At 57.2% G+C, this 21,735-nt stretch overlaps 1 protein-coding gene across 1 annotated transcript; it reads right to left on the reverse strand.

The window, feature by feature from the left end:
• Window positions 1-2,456: 2,456 nt before the first annotated feature.
• KCTD15 (potassium channel tetramerization domain containing 15) lies at window positions 2,457-18,437 on the reverse strand. The gene is made up of 7 exons (XM_030874440.2): window positions 18,297-18,437; window positions 16,569-16,664; window positions 14,928-15,020; window positions 14,101-14,276; window positions 9,067-9,211; window positions 6,108-6,413; window positions 2,457-4,984 (listed from the first exon to the last, which is right to left on the reverse strand). Exons 3-7 carry the CDS (start codon window positions 14,991-14,993, stop codon window positions 4,826-4,828), a joined length of 852 nt encoding a protein of 283 aa, XP_030730300.1. The 5' UTR covers window positions 14,994-15,020; window positions 16,569-16,664; window positions 18,297-18,437; the 3' UTR covers window positions 2,457-4,825.
• Between the last annotated feature and the right edge of the window lie 3,298 nt (window positions 18,438-21,735).

Raw genomic sequence — 21,735 nt, forward strand, 5'->3', positions numbered from 1 at the left:
CCCAGAGATGGCTGTCAGGATTGGCTGTTCTGTGTAATGGAAACAAAGAGGAGAATCCAAATGCAACTGACCTCCAGCCATCTCCTTTGTATTCCCCCTTGGGCGTGTGCCTGCCTCTGTCCCTGGATCTCTCATTAGAATTTCAGAGAAGCCCTGTTCACTATGGAGGTGCCAGTCACTGAGGCCGGGGAGGTTGCCGGCTCTACTTGCGAGTCAAGGGATTTGCGGGTCGTCTATATTCGATGTTACGACAAACTTGAAAACTGTACTATGGAAAGGTCTTTTCCAGATAACTTTACAGGACCTCAAGTAAACAATTCTTGTGGATAAACAGACGTCTTCTCTTAGCCCTGTGGGCTGTCTTGTCCTCCAAGTACCTGCAGTGGCTGGTACATGCTGGCTGTCAAACCATCAATGGCACAGGTGGCCAGGAAGATAAAGATCTTTGCAGTAAGCAGGACCCTTTTGCTGACCGAGGTCCAAAGCCTCTGCGGCCACCTGGCTCACTGTTCAAGTCAAAGTTACATGACCCCAAAATAGCACAAATACTGTCCAAGACATCCTTCCACTGGGGGTAAGAGGGTGAGTTGGAAACACAGGGGGCCTCCTTTCTGTGAATAAACAACTACCTACAGGCAGCAACGCCTGGATACATATCCCAGGATTGGCCCCCACTCTGCCTGAGCCTCTGAGGTTTGAAGAGCTCCCCACGGGTCAAGCAGGTGTCTTGTTTTTCCAGCTCTGGGGCTTGGGAGAAGACAGCTGCCATCTGGTGTTCCCAAACAAGATCAACCAGGGGCAGGGGGTGAGGGTGGGGGGCTTCCCAGGGGCTGGGCTCTCCTTCCACTAACAGCTCTCAGAGCCATGCCCCTGGACTTACCGAGGACTTGAGGGCAGGGACTGAGGCAGGGGCTGTGAAATCCTCTTCTGACCCACAACCCTCCCTGGGGTTGGGTTCCATCTGGGTCACTCTGATTCTTCTGAGAGAATGTCACTGCTAGTCTGGCTCCTGGCAGGAAGCTGCCCTTAGCTGCCACCCATACTCTTTTCTTTCTCTTGGTCCACAAAGGGCTGCCTCATGAGCCTCAATCTTCAGGTAGGGCAAGGCTTCTTTCTACATGGAGCCGTCTCCTTTGGGTGGCATGGGGGTGAGCAAAACGACGGTCAGCCACGTCTCATCACATCTGAGCCAAGGCCAGCGTTACGTGGCTGTCTTTGTGCTAAACACATCTGCCCACCCACCTTAAAGTCAACAGAAGTCGAGACCATCAAACTGTGACATCACAGTTCTTACAACATCCCTCATCAGCCCAGATATCAGGCTCAAGGGCAGCAGCTGTGCTCTCTAGCCAAGAGCTGGCCCTCCAGCTCTGTCTAGAACTCCCCATTGGCTTGAACCAAGTGCCCTGCCTCGAACTGAAAATCCTCTGGCAGCTCCTGCATTTGAACGTTCCATCTCATCATCCACTTAGGAGGAACTCCAGTCTTGTGGGTCCTGCAGGGCCCCTGCAGCTGTCGTCCTGTCTCTGGGGAGTCAGGAGGGTGGCCAGGGCCTGATGGGATGGGGCCATCTTGGCAGGTCTGCCTCCTGGATGGGAAGAAGGGTAATCTCCAACCCCGTGCTCTAATTAGGCTCTGCTGGACTCAACCTTGGTCAGGGGCTCAACGGAGCCAGTTCTCACATCCATGCTTCTCTGCCCCTTTGTCAAATGTGTTAGTGGTTTGGTTTACATATACACGTGCACAAAATGAATATAGTGCAAAAGGGCCCAACCCTCCACGGCAACTCCTCACCTAGATCAGGAAGGTTCAGTATTTGGGACTAGAGCTACTCAAGGTGCTTATTCAGTGGTCAAGCCAAGTCCCACGTGTGGGGAGCAGCGGCTTAAGAGTCACTCAAGCCAGAGCACCTTCTTGCGGCTGCCTCGGTGGATTAGAAACGAAGCGCTAGAGCTGGGTGTATAATTCATAAAATATCCTTTATTTATTCTACGGAACACAGTCAAGTGGTAGCTTTAAATTAAAAAAAAAAAAAAAGCTTTTTAAAAGATATTAGTGTCGTGACCTGACTCTGAGCTCCGTGTCATTAGGACAGTGGCCAAAGCCACCTGTTGTAGCTTTGCAGAGTTCCTGCACGGGCAGAGGTCTGGTGGGGAACAGGGAAGTGTTGGCACAGCTATCTGTCCAGTTGCTTATAATCAAGAATAATTTATGAAGAGCAGAAGTAACACTTATATCGCTGGCAACTGATCAAGAGATTACTTACAATATAGCATATCCATTCCAGGAAGCATAAAGATGTTTGTACTTACTGTTTATAGGGACTATCTTAGAATTTTTGCATCACTTTGGGAACATGGTACTTCTCTACAAATTTAGAAATTCCCTAAATCATACTTCCTGGTTTGTCTTAATTAGTAAGGAGATAAGAGTAACATTCAGTAAGGTAGTTACTCTTTTTTTTTTTTTTTTTTAGCACAGTGGTTTAATCAAAATGATAGTTTGCTTGAAAATGTTAGGGAATCTCCACCGACCGGCAACCATGCTGGTTATCATACTATAAAAATCCATGAACACACACGGCACTGAGCTGTTTCCACAAGACTTCCTTTCTAATAAACACAACACTTTCTCCTCCTCTCAGACGTGAACCTCAGATGCCAAAATGCCCGTGTGCCAACTGTAGGCATGTTGCTGAGCAAAGGAGAAGGTTGGCAAGTCTGTCCAGCAAATTCGATTGTACAGTGGGATGGCGACTGCTCTGCGGCCTCAGACAGCACATGGCTGTGGCCCGTCCCCCAGGCAGGGAGAGGCTGGTGGCCCTTACTGGCATGGGAAAGGGTCCTGGTCAGTTAGAACATAAGGACTTTGAGGAGAAATACAAAAAGGCTCATTAAAATTGGAGGCCTGCGTAAGTACATTCAAACTCCTCGGAAAGAGACGCCTCGAGGCCTTGTGCTGAGCTAGGGTGACCTGTCCTCATGCGAAGGGCTGCGTGTCCCCTGGCTGGCCTGAGCCATGCGTGGACCGCCTGCCACCTTCTCCTACTGCCCTGCGGCGCTCTAAAGAGGCCGTCAACCTCAACCAAAAACCAGAGGGAGGGAAAAATCACAAACATTGAAGACTGGGTTCAAAAGTCCCTGGACACTTTGGGTCTGCCTTTCCCCAGCCTGCATCTGGTTAGGGGCTGTGAATCAGAATTCCGAATCTGCGCTGCCCAGGGGGGACAGGCACAGCAGTGAGGAAACACCCAAATGCAATTAACAACAGCAAGCTCAGGACCCTTGTTCCTGCCCCTCCCCCAGTTACGGCTGTTGGTTCTTCCTCATCTGAACTGAAGGAACCGAGGGAGGAATCCCATCCCCAAACCTCCCTGCACAGCACGGAATGCTGGAATCTGGCTGCCGCTTCTGCACAGGATGGAGCCTCAGTCTTTCGCTTTATAGCATCATTTATGGCATGAACTAGGAACATAATGTGTTTACACAAACACGCGACAATTGTACATCAGCATCTTTACAATATTAAAGGAGTCATATACAAGTCTACAGGCATCGTACAAGGGGCAGTGCTGGCCAGGACGCCCCGCCCACCCAGCAGTTCTCTGCGGTTTCTCCAACCTGGGAAAGAGCCATCTCGGGAGGGGAGGGGAGGGGAACTGTGTGTGACAAGGCAGGCGGTATCCATCTCTGGGCCTGTCATCTGAGAGGCAGCAGGTCTGTGAGGACCCCTCAGAGGCAGTCCTCGTTGGAATCCGGGGCCAAGAACCCAAGGTATGACTCTGTCCGGGTCTTACTGGCAAGCTAGTGTAACAGTCTAATTAAAATTCAGTGTGCATATGAGTGTGGGAAAATCAGAGTGGGGGACGGCTTCCTGAGCTGGGGACCCAGAGGATGCTGCTGACAGATGGGCCCCTTCACCGTGGGGCCCATTCCTGAGGTAAGGATGTGGTGTGGCCCCGTGGCTGGTCCCGATGGGGAGATGACTTCTATGGGAGCCCAGGTGTGCGCACGCATAGACAGGAATCGAAGGCCCTGGGCATTAGTTGGTCAGGTGGCTCTCAAGTGTGGCCTGTGCCCCAGGTGGCAGCAAAGGTAGGGTCTCAAGTGGCTCCACAGCTATCCATCCCCCACACCTGTACCACCCTCCTCCCAGCAGCCCCACCCCGTGGGAGCCCAGTTTCAGCCCCTGTGGCACCGCCATCCCTGCATCTGCTCCTAGAGCAGGAACCAGAAGTTTCCAAGCCCTGCTCTGCGGGCACCTGGGCCCGAGTGTCCAGCAGCTCTTCTACCCCCCATGCAGACATGCTGCGCGTCCGACTGAGCTGAGCACCAGATAAAGAAGCATCGGTCCTTGTCGGCCTCTCTGACTTGTGCACTTACAGTTACTTCCGTCTTAAATACTGTAGAAAAATAAGCCATCTCTGATGCAAGGAGACCCACTGGAGTCTGCCGTGTGGTGAAGGATGGACAGCTCCTCGGCGTGCACTGGGGAGGCCTCTGCTGACCCTGCCTTGGCACACGCGGAGCCCCGAGGACCGGACTGGGAGCTGAGGGGCCCAGACAACTGGTGGCCGAGTTCTCCCACCTCGGCATCTTTGGGTCACATCAACAGTCCTTCAGTGGACATGCCTCCAGCATCCCACATTCTGTTGCCATGACACATGGGGCCTTGGGGCTCTCTGGGCAGGCTTTGGACCCTCCAGCCCCACCCTCAGTCTCATGGCCACCGCTAAGCAGGCATAGGCAGAACTCCCCAGTACTGTTTCCTGGTCCCTGGGGTGTCCCCAGGGCCCAAAGGCCTCAGGTGGGCACCGAGGCAGGGCCTAGTCCAGGGGCTCCTGCTTTATTCGGACAGCAGTGGGCGTGGGCTGCGGTCGCCGCTCCTCCCGGCAAAGCACATATTCACTGAACTGGGACGAGTCCACGCCACCCCCGCAGGACGCAGCCATGCTGAAACCCCTCTGGAACAGCCTCTCCAGGACCTGCCGGGGAAGAAACAGGGGTCAGTCCCGCCCAGCTGTAAGAGTCTGCCTGCCCTGCCTGGTGGGCAAGTGGGCACTAGCCCCGGGCAAGCTACCTTCTCCTGTTAAGACATGTCTTGCTTCCTGACAGAAGTCCCTGCAGAACATCCAGCGGGGCAGCCACAGAAGGGACAGGGGCGGCCAGGCCCCAGGGCCCCTCAAACAGCCAAACCCTGCTGCCCTCAGGGGTCCACAACCTTGATTGGGCCCCTCTCTCTCCAGACACATGGTTCCAGGTCCCCCTCCCTCACTGAGGCCCCAGTAATAGAGACCCTGCCCCCAGCCTCTGGGCAGCCACCTGCTTCCCTGAGCTGCGAGTCCCAGATGGTTTGATGCCTGGGGGCCCATCAGCTCAAGGGAGCTTGGGGTGGAGAGGAGGCGTCCTCCTGATGTCTGAGTCTCTGCAGGTCTCCGTGTCCACGTGGGCGGGCTTGCGCCTCTGTGAGGGCAGGGCCTGGTCACTGTGTCTGACACCTGGGTCCTGCACCTAGCAAGTTCTGACGGACACCTTGTGGAATTTTCCCCACAAAGTCCACTCTGCAACAAGCCTGAAATAGGAGTCTGCTCTTGGGTCTGGAAGAGCTGATGGAAAATAGGCCTCCACTCCACGTGGGGCTTCCCAGCTCTTAGACCCCTCTGGGGAAAGCCAGTCCAAACACGCACGGGGCGGCTGTTTGGGTGCTGGTGGCCCCGGGCAGCATGATGAGTAGGGGGGCTCCAGGCCGCCGCCACTCTCAGCCTCTGACCTGCTGCTCCCACTGCCTGGGTTTAATCTGAATCCAAAGTCAGACTCTGGGTGTCAAATGAAGCACACTTTGTTGAAAATACTCTAGGCCATTTTTATAGAACATCCTTTCGGGAAAGAAAAAAAAAAAAGCATAGATCAATTTTTTTAAGTCCATCCCCCAGGCGCCATCATTTAATTATGAGCGGGACATAAATTATGCATCGACACATTGTTGCCTTTTCTGTAAGACGGCACGGAGGGCCTCGCCATTGCCGGGACCGAGCCTCCCTCCATCTCCCTCTGCCGCCGGAGGGCGTCGGCGAGGCACGGGGGAGGCGGCGGCCGGCCAGCCCTCACCTGCACCGAGTTGAGCCGGCAGTAGCCGTTGAGCGGGAAGCGGATGACGTGCGTGGGGTCCTGGTTCCAGCCGGCGTTGACCGAGTTGCACATGACGTCCCCGGTCTCGGGGAAGACCTCCTCGATGAGAGCCTTCTCGCCGCTGAGCGCGATCCGCTCACCCAGGTCCGGCGTGACCCGCACCACCAGGCAGTCGCAGGCCCGGCTGCGGCGCCGCTGCGCCTGCTCCTGCTGCCAGCGCTCCAGCTCGCGCACCATGGGCTGCAGCTGGTAGTAGCGCGCCTCCTCGTACAGCAGGCTGAAGTCCTGTGGGCACGCACACACGGCTGGGGGTGGTGGGGATGTGCCGGGCCGGCTCCAGGGGGCCCCCCCTCACACCCCGCACCCCCAGGGCACAGTGTGGTCTGGGATGGTTTGTCCCCATTGTAGGGATGGGGAAAACGAGTCTCAGCTGAACGTGTGCCCCCCAAAAAGGTGTTGCCTCCATGCAGGCAGCGGCTGGTGTGCACCTGTCCCAAGACCCCATGAGCTCTTCCATCTGGTCCCAAGCACTGGGGGTGGCTTCATCCCCCTGAAGCAGGGAGAAGCCTCTGGATAGACCCGGAGGCTAGGTTAGAGGAGCCAGAGGCTGTGCGGATGCCTGGAAACCTACTGATTTGTCAGCAAGGCACGGGGCAGCCCCGTCCTCACCTGCCCTGGAGGAGCTCACTGCGGGGCAGGGAGGCGAAACAGACCTGTCTGGGTTGGATTTTCGGCATCATTATCTACCAGACCTTCTCTGAGCCTCAGTTTCCTCATCTATAAAATGGATGTAAACATCCAGCTCAAAGACGGGGTGAAGCTTAAAGGACAAGGTCGGCCCCTGCCCTTGCAGGCAGTGTGAGGAGGTGTCTGGGGGACACCCACCTCTCACCAGCAGCCCACTCCCGGGCTGGCGGGCTCGCACCAACCACCCCTCAGGCCCTGATGATCAGACCACTGCCCCGGTCAAACACATGTCCACCCACACCCACCCCAGCCCTGAGTAGCTGAGGACCCATGACCACACCACTCAGCTCAAGTCCGGCTGGTGAGCCTGAGGACCCCTGGGGGGGAGTCAAGGAAGCCCAACCCCCAAAGCCGGGCCCACCCCACTGTCCCTAAGTCCGTTCCTCCTGCTGACTGACCCCAGCTTTCGGAGTCACCCCAGGGGAAGCCTCCCCAGGCCTGTTATCAGTCAAGAACCCATCCTGTGGAGCTAGAGACTGTCTTACAGAGTGAAGTAAGTCAGAAAGAGAAAAACAAATATCGTATATTAACACGTGTATGTGGAACCGAGAAAAATGGTACAGATGAACCGGTCTGCAGGGCAGAAATAGAGACACAGATGTAGAGAACAAACGTATGGACACCGAGGGGGGAAAGTGGCGGGGGGTAGGATGGTGGTGGGATGAATTGGGAAATTGGGATTGACATGTGTACACTAATATGTATAAAATAGGTAACTCATAAGAACTGCTGTATAAAAAATAAATAAAATAAAATTCAAACATTTAAAAGAACCCATCCTGTCCCTCCACAGGGGTTCCTCAGGGCACCATGCCGGGCCTTTGCTCTCATCCATGCAAGGTTTGAAACGATGTCTGCAAACCAACAACCCCACTTCCTTCCTCATAGCCCAGAACATCTCCCCCGGGTGCCCCACCAGCTCTTCCACACAGGAGTGCTGTGCCACTCCCCCACAGCCTGTTCTACCCTGGGCCTCCACACAGCCACTCAGGACTCAAGCTGCAGGCCAGAGGCGCCCTCGAGAGCCCACGACCCTCTCCATCCACACCCGTGGCTCCTGCATCTTCTTCCTAAGCGTGAATCTGATCTACCGACTCTGTTCCACCTTCACTGCCTCTACCCTCCTGCTCCCCTGCATATCCTTTTCCACACAACAGATCTGACGGTCATGGCCCTACTCACAACCCTTCCACTGCATTCAGGGTAAAAAGCCGAATGCTGAGCCAGCCACCAAGGTCCTGACACCAAGCAGCAGCCTTCCTTCCTGCTCTTTCCTTCCCAGTTCATACGGTCCCAGGCTGCCACCCATCCAGCTCCTTGCCCTCCCCTCTCCGCTTCCCACCAAGGCCCTCACACCTGTCTGCCCCCGTTCCTCCGCCATCACCCAGAGAAACAGCCTTGCCTCCAAACCCACCCGGGCCCGCTCTCCGCGTGGTTCCCTCTCACAGTGCTCTCTGCTTCTCTGAAGTGTTTGCCCCTGTGGAATTCAAGTGTTTTTTGGTTCATCGTCTGTCTTCCCACTAGACCGTAACCACTATGGGGACAGGACCCATGTCTGCCTTGTCTTTCACTGCATGTTCAGCCGGAGTTCGGCTGTTGGCACCCAGGAACTGAACTGAATGAGGGATGAAACAGCCCCAGGGCCACTGGGGTCCTCTGGGTGCTGGCAGGAAGAAAGAAAGGAAGGACATTTGCTGGTTGGAGCTGGGGTAGCCCAGGCATGGGCTTCCTGCCTCCGGGATCCCCATGCCGTGAGGGGCCCAGCACCGGAGGCAGGACTCTCAGAACCAGGTCAGCTGCCGCAGACAGGCTCGCCCGGAGACCTGGGGGCAAGCTTTTGTTTAAGGGTGTTTGGACTGGATCAGTTTTCCCCCTGCCAAGTGCCTACGAGGAACAGATCTGGGAACCTCTAACTCCTGTAACTCCGGCACACGACAGTCGTTCAACACGACAAACATGAAACCGGGGTAAGCGCCGCTGCCGCTGCTTAACTGCTGTTACACCCTGATAAATAAGCTAAAAATGTGAGAAAACAAAATTAGTTTAGGAAAACTGATTTAGCCCTCGGCTTCATCGTTTAAGTTTTTATGGTTGCCGTGACAACTGTGGGTCCATTTATGAAGTCACAGCCTACCCTGTGGAACGCCACCGCACAGGCAGTGTGCCGCGCAGCTGCCAGCTGCGGACTGACCTTGAAGTCATCTGGGAGCAGCAGTTTCGACGTCCGCAGGAAGCTCAGGACATAGCGGAAAATCTCCCCATCCCGGTCGATGAAATAATGTTGCTTCAAACTGTCCAGGACGATGGGCTCGGTGCCATTGAAGAGGCGGCTTATTCTGGGAGAGATGGGGGCGGAGATGTGGGATGGAAGGGCAGGTCCACCTGCCCCACCCCGACTCCTTAGAGCTCGCCCTGCTGGAGGGGCGAGGGGCCTTACACGGTGACTCTGGGCTGCGCCAGGACTGAAAAGGATGTTTGCACACACCAGCGGCAGCCGGGACACCAGCGCGGCAACCAGCACATGCACACGCCCCGCCTACACGCACAAGCCACAGCCAGAGAGAGGCACACCCGGCTCTGTACGCCCGCCTGCCCGCTGACACAGGCTACAGGCCTGGAAAACCACAGCGAGACACAGACACAGCCACCCCGTCCCACGCACACAAACCCTTGCTGGACAGAACCGCCCAGAAAACCCCCACTGACCACCAGACACGCCAGCTCACGGCCGCCCGTCCAGTGAACACATGTAAACCAGCTGCCGCGCTCCCGGGTCACACACATCCACCTCCCCCAACCTGCGTGAACGAGCAGCGGACAGGACACACCCGGGCAGCAGGCACGGCGTCACATGGTCCCCTCGCTCACAACACACAAACCACAGGCAGACCCAGACACATCCGGTGCGGGACACACCAGGCAGCACGGGTCCACCAGAGACACAGCTACGTACGCTCAACAAACTCACAGACGAACCACCCACAGCTCTGCGCTCAGGGAACCCTAGGGGAGAACAGAGGCAGGCACCGGGGACAGCACGTGTGTGTGCAGCTACAGTGCACGCACGTACACACACACACACACACACGCGCACACCCCAGTGTGTACACACATACCAGCGTGGATGCACACAGAACAGCGCACACACGTGCTCCAATGCGTGCACGTGTGCTACAGCGAGTGCGCACGGGGGAGGGGACCGCGAGGGGAGGCCAGGTCCCAGCACCCCACCTTCTGAAGGACAGTGGCTCTGACAGAAGCACAGGACCTGCAGCAGGCTCTCGGGGCGCCCTGATGCCTGGCCCTCTCCACTCCAGGGAGGAGGAACCAGGCCTCCCCACTTCCCAGGGCGGCAGGCTCTGGTTTGGCTAACTTCCCCTGCAGACCCCAGGCCCCGGGGGGGAGAGTTAGGATACCCCGAAGAGGGGTGGGGACAGCCAAGAGCTTGACTCGGGAACTGCAGGGAGGTCGGCGGCGTCTCCCCAGGGGCAGCATCTCCAGACATCCTTCGGCCGACAGGCAGGGCCACATACATGTCCCCAGCTGGACCCTGCACAGCCCGGGAGAAGGGTGGCCCCGACCTGGGCCCCAGGCCTTCCAGCCCAACCTGTACAAGCCTCCCAGGAAGGCTCCCCTCTCCCTCAGCAGCCCCCTCCGCAGGCCCTGCCCCACTCCTGCCACTGTGTGCCAGGGCAATGAGCTGGGGGGTCACGGCACCCAAAGCCTCTCTCGGGGCCTTCCATTGACACCAGCCGCTCTGGTGGCCTGGTACACTTCAGGCATTGGCCAGGAGGGTCTGCCCAGGGGTAGAGTGACTAACCTGTTCTCACTCTGGGGACATGGCCCAGCGGGGCCATATAAAGGGCAAGGCTGCCTCGTAGAAGGGCATGAGCAGGCCAGAGCCCATGGGGAGGCGTGGAGAGGCCCGAGCCTGTGGAACCAGTGCTGCGGTCACCCACATACAGCTCATCTCAGAGCTCCAAAGGCCACGGAGCCCCATCAACCCCCAGGCCTGATGGCAATGATACTGGAGAACACAGCCCCGCTGCACAGCTCTGTGGGCTCCAAGGCCTATTCCAGGCCTCAAACTCCCCAAGACCTGACCTCAGCAGAGCTTGGGCGTCCAGGTATCAGAATAAGGGTCACCCAGCAGCCCTGGAGACAGACAGGACCGAGCGAGGCACCAGGTGCCACGGGCAGTCATCCGCAGACTGCTGAGGGACCCCACGTGGCACCAGCAGGAAGAAGTGAGAGCCATTTCCATAGGTGAGCCAGCACGTGTGAAGCCTCAGTCTCCCTGCAATTTTCTCCACCCTCCCTGGCTGAGCTCAAGCTCTGTGCAGCAAGCAATGTCCCACGGCTGCTTGTGTTGCAAACCCTCCTGACATCAGGCTGTGAAGCTCCAGACCTGCTGGTCTAGACGACTCCCAATCCACCACATTCCAGGGCTTCCTGGGTTCTAGGTTGTCTTATGGGTCCAAGGCTAGAAGGCTCTCAATCTGCCTTATTTCAGGACTGGCTGGTTCTAGGTCTTTCCAGGTTCGGTGTCTCTTCACAGACTAAGGCCTTTCATGCCCTCAGGGTCTGAAGCTATCAAGGACATGAGCAGCTTGAGGGAAGGTTAGTCACTTCAAAGGGAGCTCCCGACACGTGTGTGTGGTCTTAAGAGTCCATTGCCACCGCAGGCCACTCTCTGAGGGAGACTGCAGGTTCGGGGTACCAACTTCAGAAGTCTTCCACAGAATAAGCTGGCCGGTTCTGACCCCAGCTGATAGGGGTTGTTTTCTTTTTCTTCTTTCTTCCTTTTTTTTTTTTAAGCCTCGGCTCCAATTTCCTGCATGTTTCAGTGGCAGGTTTTATTAGTTCTAAAGTTCCTGGACATCTTAATTTGTTGCTTCCCACAGCGAGGATGAACGCAAGCGTGGGGCTGCCATGGCAGGAGCTAAACGATGTTCCAAGTGCGCTGGCAGACACAGGAGTCCACTCCCAGCCCCGGGCAGCTGGGCGGGGCCGGCTCTGGGCGAGGACCCGTTGGCGCTTCCTGCCTTGCCAAGAACCAGGAGCCCAGGCACAGCTCTGTGGGCACCGGGACCTGAGGGGCTGGGGGGCGCTCCCGGCATTGCCCAGGGTGGGACTTTGCTGACATCCAGAACCCCCTCCACCCCCGGTGACCTTAACACAATTCTCCATCTCCAGGTGACTTATACGTCGGTGACCCTGGATGAGGGATTGACCTTTGTTTCCAGAATTAGTGAAAAACAGTTTTTTAATTTTAATAATTTACTCAAAGAAGGATGAGAGAGATCTGAGGGGCTCTGGCCAGCAGAGCTGCCCAACCCACTTCTCAGGCCTGGCCTGACCCACTGTCCTGACTGTCCTACAGGTCACACCACCCTCCACTGGCCTCTAGGCCCAAGCTTCAGGCCTGAGGAGCAGCTCTCCTGTGAGCCGGAAGCCATCCAGGCAGAACAGATCCATCCTGAGGCCCCAGGAAAGAATGCAGACCGCCACCCGCTCTGGGCACATCCTGCTGGCCCGCGGGTCCCAAAGGTCACGGGCCAGCAAGATGGCCCGCCCCACATCAGAGCAGGACAATGGGTGAGGACGGGCTGTGGGTCTGGGAGGGGAGGACCACCCCCTGCCCGCCCTGTTCCAGGCAGCAGCCTGGAGACAGAATGAGGAGGCCGTTCCCCGCAGGCCTGGGCCATGATTACTCCAGAAAGGCAAGTGTCTGATTTCAGGGAACACTCTTCAGAGACGTTGTGGGCAAGGGTTTCATGAATTTCACTCACAGACGTCGTCGACCGATTAAGGGATGATCTATCTCAAACAAGGCGCGAATGCCGCAGAAGGCTAAATTGAAATTAAATAAGTGGAATCCATCTCCCATCCTCGACAGGGCTCTGCCAGAGAGCGCCAGGCCGACACGGCTGACGTGGCCTCCCGGATGCTGCCCCTCCGAGACCCCCAGGTCACAAGCGCCCCAGGCCTAGCCTCTGTCTGCTGAGGGAGCGAAGCTCCAACCGTCACCTGCACCCGATGCCCCAAATTCTGAACGACACACCGCATCCACCTCCAGCACTCCCCCCTGGAGGGCGCCACCCTGGCCTCCAACGAGCTCCCAAAGCCGCCACTTCCACACGCTATGAATCCTCCGTGCTCTGCGCGGCCACACCGGCGACGAGGCAGCCGGATCAGAAAGCTTCCCGGAGCCGCTCCCCCTCGGTGTCTGGGGGATTAATTAACTCCTCTTTTTATTTTAAATGTCTAAAACAGAGGTGATGCCCTGCAGCCGTGGCCCTCCCGCCGCCAGCCCTCAGTGGCGGCCGCCTCACTGTACCAGGAGCGAGCGGTCCCCGGCTCAGCAAGTAGCGTGCGGCATCATCTCCAGGAGATGCTCAGAGACCCGTCCCACCTCTGGCCAGCCCTGCTGTTACAGGCGGAAGCCAGGTCTGCCCCTAGGAGAGAAATGCCTGAGAGGCAAAAGCAGGAGAGTCAGCAGTGCCCGGCGCCTCCCACAGATGAGTCCAGGAGTCAGGAGCACCGGGGAGCTGGGCGGAGTGTAAAGCTCCCTGCAGGGAGGGTCCTGGTCGGAGACGCTTTGCCCGCTGATGGCGGTATGTGGCTCATGCTTGTCCACAGCTGTGGATACTCCCGAACATCACGGAATTCCTAGCCAGTCGCTGCAACCCCCCCAAATCCAAGGGAGCCTGCTGCTAGCCCTTAGGGTCCAGCAGTGGCCACCCAAACAGGCAAAGAGGACAAATTGCAGCTGCCCCTCACCCTTCCCCTTATGCTCTATCCCAAGGGTTAGGCTCGGAAACAGGATGGACTATTTCTCCCCAGCATGACGCCAAGAAGTACGCAGCATTGCTCACGAACGGTCCCCTGCAAAGGCCGGGCTTGAGTCTCACTCAAGAGTAACCTGAAGGAACATGAGGTTCCCCAGCCAGCTGCTGGCCAGCTGCAGGCGGGGCTGGCTCTGAAAAGTGGCCTCTGCCAGTGAGTCAGGAACTCCCCCTAACACTACCAATGCCACCAGCTCAGGGTCACAAGTCCCTGTGCAAAGCGGCCATTGACAGGGGCACTCAGCTTCCTGAACCCCAGTTCCCCAGGTCTAGGAGCAGGGGGGCCTTGGAGAGCCCTGCGTGTTGGCTGGTAGCAGGCTACAGATGCTGCCTGTCACCACTGCACGCCCCGGTGCCATGAGGGGCTCGGCTCTTACCTGGAGTCAGGGTACTTGGTGAGCGTGGCCAGGCTGCTGGTGTACATGTGGCCGCCCACGTCGATGTGCACAGGCGCGTTGGACTTAGTGAGCTGGGCTGGCAGTGGGATCCCCTGGGCGGCCAGGGGAGACACAGGCGACCGGGTGAGAGACAACCGAGACATGCTTCCTCCCTCCTGGAGATGGAAACAAGGCACAAAACAAGGGTTTCTCCACGACGGAGCTATGCACTCCTTTTACTGCCAATGTGATCACAGATCTAATCAGATCACTTCTGCCTGTGCCTGATCACATATTCAGCTGACAAATTGTGGCCACCACTGTAATTAAGTGTATTCGCATCATTTTCTTCAAAGTACCAGAGGGAAAAAAGAAAGATGCTTATTAGCAATAAGAAATCAAGAAAAAAAAAAATTTTGTTCAAGGTGTCAGCCTCCAGGGGCATAAAACAAACTGCAAAATTCTAATTAAAGGTCGTGGGCTTCTGTGTTAGATGTGAAATATCCCCTGACAAACGAATCACCAATTTGTGAATTGGGATTCAGGGGTTTTTGCAAGTTTGTCTCAGTAACGAGACACCTCTAAATTAGGGACTTCCTCAGCACCTAAGGCATTGAGTTTTATACATGTAGTAAATTTCACATCAAATTAAGAGCATTTTTGTTTCCAAAAAAAATACATAATCGTGCGGCCAGTCAACAGCCGTCTCTTGAATGCCACCGCTGTGGCTGCAGCTGCGAGGAAGGGCAGCCAGTGAGCTGGCGCTTGGGAAGACGGCAAATAGGAGGACACCAGCCCTTGACCCAGCCCACCCTGCTGGCTCTCACCGCGGGGCCAGTGCTGCCGTGGGCGTGAAGCGAGGACCCGCTCGGCCGCTCCTTGCGGTGAGGCATCTAGGCTTCCATCGCTGCCCAGAGTATCTGTGGGAAGCACCAACACAACCAGACAGGACTTACTCCTCAGTGGTCCTGGGCGCCGTGTCTCCCAGTCAAAGATGCTTACAATCGTCCTTTATGAACATGCGTCCCAGAACCCCATGCCCTACCACACTGCCCGCTACTATCCTGTCCCCACACCCCAAAGCAAGCCTCCGGGCCATAGGAGATTACTTATACACACACACACACACACACACACACACACACTCACATGTGTTTTCAGGGCAGCTCCATGTCTGCTAATTCAGCTAATGACAGTACTGAAACATATGCTCACCATTATTGCCCCCAAAATGTTTCAGAACAAATCTGATTTTCTTGGTATTTTGGTTTTGAGACACGTTACCAAGCATGTCTCCTCTTACTTCAGAGAGAACCCTGGGAACCACAGCTCAGAGAGGATCCCCCCACCCTCCATGGGCTGCGGAGCCCCAGGACCTCTTTGAACACCATCTCTGCAGTGTTAAGATGCAGTTTGCAACTGGCTGGACACAGAGAAGCCAGGGAAGAGCGAAAGTCACTTAGGAAGCCACCGCTCCCCCTGTGGCTCCTTAGAGAAGAAAACTTCTCTTTGTTTGCCCAGCCTGCACCTCTGCAGTTTCACCCCAGACCCCGGGAATGGTCTTGTCTGTGCCTAATATATTCCAGATCCCTTTGGGATCACAGCCCCAAGGCATTAGAGAAAGCTGGCCAGAAGGAGACAGCAGCTCAGCTAATGAACACTCTCTCCTGCCTCTCCTCTCAGCCGCAACCACCTGAAATAAGCCTGTCCCACAGTCTCTAGAAGCTGTCTGAGAACTCCTGCAGGCCCCATGCAGGAGAGCTGGAGGAGAGCAGGTTTAAGCAGACCCCTTCCACTGACCCGGGGCTGGGGGAGACGTGCACAGTGACTATCACCCCCCCGCCCCCACTGGCTTCCATATACCTAAACCTGGACTTATCCGTTGCAGGTTTAACCCGAACCTCTCTCAAGGATTGACTTTGTGCCTTGAAATTCAACATCCAGTTTTAACACATGAACCAAGGTCCAATGAGAATCAAATCCTGCAAATTTAAGCCGGGCCACTCTCCCAGGATTTGTCCTGCCCTCGGTGTCCTGGCAAGTCCTCTGACAGGAAACCGGTGGGGGGTGGCTATTAGCAGACAGTCATGTTTAACTTCTAGCTGTCCAGGGTCTGCTGCTTTGGGCATTCCTGAGTTCCCGCAAGCTTCAAAAAGAAAACCAGGTCACTTATCTCAAGGAAGTTCTGAGAAACCAAAACGTATCTCAGGAATGGGCTATCCTGCCCTGGGAGGCTCTGCTGGGGAGGAGTCAGAAGGAAAGCCACACTGAGGATAAACTGTGCTGGAAGGAATTCCGATGGAACGTCTATCAAAGCAGACTGCACAATGCCGGCCCTACTGCCAGGACACTACTCAGAAGTGACATTTAACACCAAGTACCCATCACAAAAGCTGCTCGATCGTGTTCTCACCCAGACTTTTCCATCGCAGGCACCACCTGATGTTCATGGCACACCAGAAACTCACCATTGGAAGCCCCAGGCTGTACGCCTTGCCGCGAACCTCCACTGCTCCCTCCGACAAACGCATCTGTGCTGGACAACGACCCTTTCCCCGAGACCACTGCCAAGGTCAGAAGCATAAAGTGGGTGTAGGAAGAGACACAAGTTCATTCCGCCAGCACCAGCATCAAACCCACGACCAGCCCCAGCTCGCCACGCCCCTCCCGAGGCTCAGCCAAACCGCCTGTTGCAGGGGCCTCGGCGGTCGTGTGCTGCACGGCCCGCGGGTTTCCAAACCGGCTGGGTACTGACCCGCTTCTCCAAGCTGCGGCGGGAGCCCGGGGTCCCGCGCCCGCCCGCCACCGAGCCCCGCCCGCCCGAGCAGAGGGAAGCGAGCAGAATGCCACGCTCATTTACACACAAAATGATTTTGTGTCCTATTGTGCTCGCAGTTGTTCAGCTCTCTGGGGGTGATTAAACTGGCTGAGCTGCGGCAGCTTGAGACGATTTCACTAAATCGCTTCTTCGTGAAGTCGCTTCTTTGCTAAGCTGTTATTTTAACCATAAAAGGTAAACAGAAGGCGGCTCGAGAACTCCCTTCAGGTCTGCGCCCAGGGCGCCAGCCCCGGGCAAGAGGGCCAGGGGCCTGCAGAATCGTCCAGGGGGCGGGCCGGAAGGGAGGCAGGCGGGCCACCTGGCGCGCGCCAGCCCGGCCGTGGAGCCCGCCGGCCGGTGTGAACTTCGTTCGGGGCGGCCGGAGCCGGCTGGGTGCAGGCCGGCGGCGCCGCGGGCGGCGGTGGCCGCGGCACCCAGAGCGCCTTGCAGGACCGCGAGGGTGTGCGGCACGGGCGGGGCGGAAGACAAAGTTAAATCAAGAGGCAGATACTTAGAGACCACAGATGGGAAGCTCGCCTAATTAAGGACGTAAAAGCGCTTTTGTTCTCAAAGTTTATTGTTGCCGGGATTTAAAAAAAAATTAATTGAAACTAATGCTGTTATTCACTCGTGCACTTAAATTCCTTCATGCACATTTGAGACGCAGAGTGAAAACTTGAAGCTGATCTTTCTGCAGCCGGAGGTGGGGGGCGCGGGAGGACTAAAACGCGCTCCAGCTACGGGGGAGGGGGGTTGTTTGAGAGTGTGCCGGTGCGCGCGTCCAGGTCAGGGGGTACCGGCGGGAATCGGGGATCCGGAGTCGGCGATCGCGTCTCCGCGCGGCCCGCCTGGGGCTCCAGACCCCGCGCGCTTGGGACGACCACCAGCCCCTCCCGCTCCGTTTCGGACTCGCGGGTGGGCGTCAGAGGACACACATCTGTCCCGTTGGAGACTTTTTCTCTCTCTGATTTGGACACCAAGCCGGGCCCAGTCAGCCGAAGCCCCGGCTGCGTGAGCCAGGTTCTGACCCCGGAAACACGCCGGCCCTGCAGGGCGCTCGGCCCGGCACTGAGGCCCGAGTGCCGGGACGTGAACACCCCCTCACCCCCACCTCCCCGTGCGGCAGGAAGCTCGGTGCCCGCCCGCGTGGGGAGGGTCCACCCGGGGCCAGGGCCGGCCCACGTGGGCAGTCCCCCCCTCCCGCACCAGGCCTTTGTGCTGGGTGCCCCCGTGCCGCCAGCCCCCGCCGCCCTGCACCGGGACAAAGCAGCCGCCCCTCCCACGTCCGAATCACGGCCGGGCGACTTTCTGGGTATCGCAGCCACTTTAGGGACAGGGGTGCGCGTCGCTGAGCGGTGGCCGCCCGCGCGAGGCTTACCTCGGAGCCGGAGCGGCGGATCGGACTCGGGCGCAGCCCCCGCCCCGCGCAGCCGCTGGTCTCGGGCGCCGGGCGCAGCCTCGCCGCCTCTGCTTGCTGCGCGGGTCGCTCCGGTCTCGTCCTGGAGTTACTTTCTCTCTCGCCCCCAACCCTCCCCCCACCCACCCCTCCCGCCCCGGCCCCCGCTTCGCGCGGCCCCTCGCGGCGCGGCGCGCCGGGGCCTCCCCTCCCCGCCCTCCCCTCGCCTCCTCCCCTCCTCGCGGCCGCCGCCGCCGCCTCCTCTTCGCGCCGCTCTCCGGCTGCCCTCCCGCCGCTCCCACCTCCTCTCCTCCCTCCTCTCTCTCCAGCGGCCTTCCCCGATTGCTGGCGAGAAAGCCAGCCCCCCACCTTAGCCCGTAGCCCGCGTCCCGTCGCGGCCGAGCCCGGACGCAAAGGGCAGCGATCCGGCTCCAAATTACCCAGCGCTGCGAGCGCGAGCGGGAGCGCGCGGCGACTCCTGGCTCGGGGCTCGGCTGCGCCGCGGGGCAGAGGATTAGAGTCGCAATTAGCTCCGCGCGCCCGCGCCTGCCGCGCTTGGCGACAAAAACGCGCCGTTTCCCTTCCTTCAGCCGGGCGATCACCACCCGCCTCCCCCGGAGTCCGCGCCTTCCCGCCGGGGCCTCCGCCAGGACCCTCCCGGGAGCGATGCGCCCAGGCCCCCGCGCCCTCCGCCGCCCAGCCCCCCGCCCCCCGCCGGCCAGCCACGCGGCGCCCGGGCCTCCTCCGGGCTCGGGAGGGGGCGGGGGAGAAGCTGATTTTAATCATTGTCATTTCATCTGATGTAATATTTCCCCGGGCGCTTTCAGCTGGGCATAAATTTTCGGCTCCCAAATAAGTAACACAGGGCACGTTTCTCACATTTCTTGACTCCTCGGTTACAAAGAGGAGAGCAGCCGCCGCCGCGGCGCCCGAGGGTAGGGGCGGGACTTGGGAAGAAACTGGGCTGCGAGTCGGCCGGGGCTGCAGAGGAGCCGGGGGCCGGTGCCGCCCCTCCCCCTCCCTGGCCTTCCTCCCCGGGTCTCTGCACCGGCTGCCCCTCTACCGGGGAGCAGCGCCGCCCGTGACGTCTGCGGACACGCGGTCGGCCACCGCGGGGGAGGGGCGCACGGGGGGCGCCCGGCCGGCCCCCCGCCGCCAGACGCGCCATTTCCTTTACGCGCGCGGCGCGATGGAGACGTCTACCGCCAAGACTCCCCGCGGCGCTGAGGCCTGCGCCCGGGGCGTCCCTCCTGGTCCTCGAGTCGGCTGCCCCTTCCTCCTCCTCTTCTACCTCCTCCTCTTCTACCTCCTCCTCCCCTTCCTCTTTCTCCTGTTTCCCTTGCGCCCCGCCCGTCCCCCCTCCTCCTCCTGGACCATTTCCCGGCTCCTAGGAAACGGAGCGCGGAGCCTCCGGTGCACTGCGCCCGGCCTGCACTGCGCCCCCGTCCGGCTGCGGGGACGCCCGGGCCAGAGCCAGGCTCGAGCTGGAGGACCGGTGCGCTCCGGCCGGGGACGGCGCGGGGGCCCCCACCCCGAGCTCCAGCCGGACCTGGACGCCCTCTAGCGGCTTCACTCACGGGAGGGGCGCTGGTGAATAGAGGACAAGGTGGGGGGCCTGCCTTCCTTGACCAGGAGACCTCGCGCGTGGAAAGAGGGCCCGCACCGCCGTACTGTAACTTCTCCACGCGGGAATAAGGAGAAACTTTCCTCCTAAGGGAAGGTTTTATTTATTTATTTACTTTAGAGCTCGAACTACAGGAGAAGGGGGAAATTTTCTCATTAAAGTTACATCCCTGCAGTTAGTTCAATTACTTGATATATGCAGAAGATGTTGTTAATTTATAGATTTAAATAGCTTACAAAGATGCCGCAGGCCCCATCAGTTAATTTCCTTAATTTATGGATTCTTAGCAGCTCCTTGAAGAGAAAGGGGCCCTGGAAGTAGGTCAGGGATCTGTGCAGCGGCTCCCGCACGGCCCATGGGCTGCCCACTCAGCTCCCCACGCCCTGGCGCCCCCGGGCTTTTGGCTCCCAGCTCGGGCCTGACAGCACCACTGTCTGCTCTCTACATCTCGGCCAGGCCCAGCAGATCTGCTTTGCCCCTTGGTGACTGCCCCAGTCTCTCCAGAGCTACGCAAGGCCAAGGAGCAGCAAAGCTCCCATCTACACCCACCCCACCCGGCACTGCTGGAGGGACGGGCCCAAATAAGAAGTGAAACAAGTATCCAAATACTTTGATCTCCTGTGTCCTCCCTTAAATGCTGGCTGGGATCACACATGGAGAAAGGCGTGTGTGGACACCCCAAACTTCTTCAGGGAAAGAAACTTCCCCCTTCTCAAGCCTTGGAGTGCTTGGGGGTGGGGGCGGGGAAGAGGGAGGCATGAGGAAGAGTGCTCCAGGCTCCCATTTGAGCAGAGACCCACTGAAAACTTGCCTGTCATGGGGCCACCCCTGTGACCCCATCGCCCCTCACCCCTCTCCCCTCGCCCGCTAGGTGCCTGCTAGAGCTTCTTTGTTTTGTGTTCAATATGGATGAATATATACATATAAATTAATACTTAGATGGGTATAAACTAAACTGTTTTAGGAAGCCACATGGCGATGTGATTAGTATTGGTATTCATGATTTAACATTTCTTTTCCCACTAGATGAAGTTTCTAAGATTTGCAAGGTACATGTCAAGGACGGGTGTATAAATGGATTTTTATTTATTCACAACTCCAAGACTAATTGCTTCTCTTTGCCTCAAGGCCATGAGATTGGTTTTAATATGACACTTCAAAAGTATTCATGGAACTACAGAGATACTAAGTGTCATTGTTTAAGAGACAAATCTCACTGTGGTACTGGTGACCCTGCAAAGACGATGTTCCATTTCATTTTAAATTCCTCGATGTTTTTTTAAGCGTTTCACTTTATACCAACTATATTAAAAATGCACAATTTAATTGAAACAAGAACTGACCATTTTGAAAGACCTTTATTTCCTTAATATTGCTGGGAACTTTGTTTTCATATTCCTGAATCCTTTTATTAAAGAGCTGAACTTTTTACGTGTCATTAAGAAGAGTAAGTTTGGGCCATAATTTATTCTCAAGTGTTTTAAAAGTTCCCGGCTAAATGTCAACCATCTTTTACATTGAGAGACTTGGACGTGGGCTGTGATAGGCATTTAATGATCTGTGGTATATAGTGCAGTGGTGAGGTTTTGTTTTTTTTAATTGAAGATGTATAATTAGGACTGAAAACATACTGAAACATCTTATGAAATACATCTTGTTTCATTACTATAGTCCAAGAGATGAAATGGGATGTGAGTCTAATCAGAATGGAACTTGCTTCGTCAGTAGATTTGACGAGCACTTGAGCAGTTATGGTTCACGTATTTTAAAAAGTGGGTTCAAACCTGAGCTTGCTTT

This window comes from Globicephala melas, chromosome 19 (genome assembly GCF_963455315.2).
Source record: "Globicephala melas chromosome 19, mGloMel1.2, whole genome shotgun sequence".
Lineage (NCBI taxonomy): Eukaryota > Metazoa > Chordata > Mammalia > Artiodactyla > Delphinidae > Globicephala > Globicephala melas.

What these genes read in the sequence shown, in the direction of transcription:
- KCTD15 (XM_030874440.2), bottom strand. Translation starts at nt 14,993, where the DNA reads ATGCCTCACCGCAAGGAGCGGCCGAGCGGGTCCTCGCTTCACGCCCAC. An exon ending in TGCTCCCAGATGACTTCAAG is followed by an intron (nt 6,414 to 9,066) that starts GTCAGTCCGCAG and finishes GCGTGCCCACAG; the next exon opens with GACTTCAGCCTGCTGTACGA. An exon ending in GCCGGCTCAACTCGGTGCAG is followed by an intron (nt 4,985 to 6,107) that starts GTGAGGGCTGGC and finishes CTTCCCCGGCAG; the next exon opens with GTCCTGGAGAGGCTGTTCCA.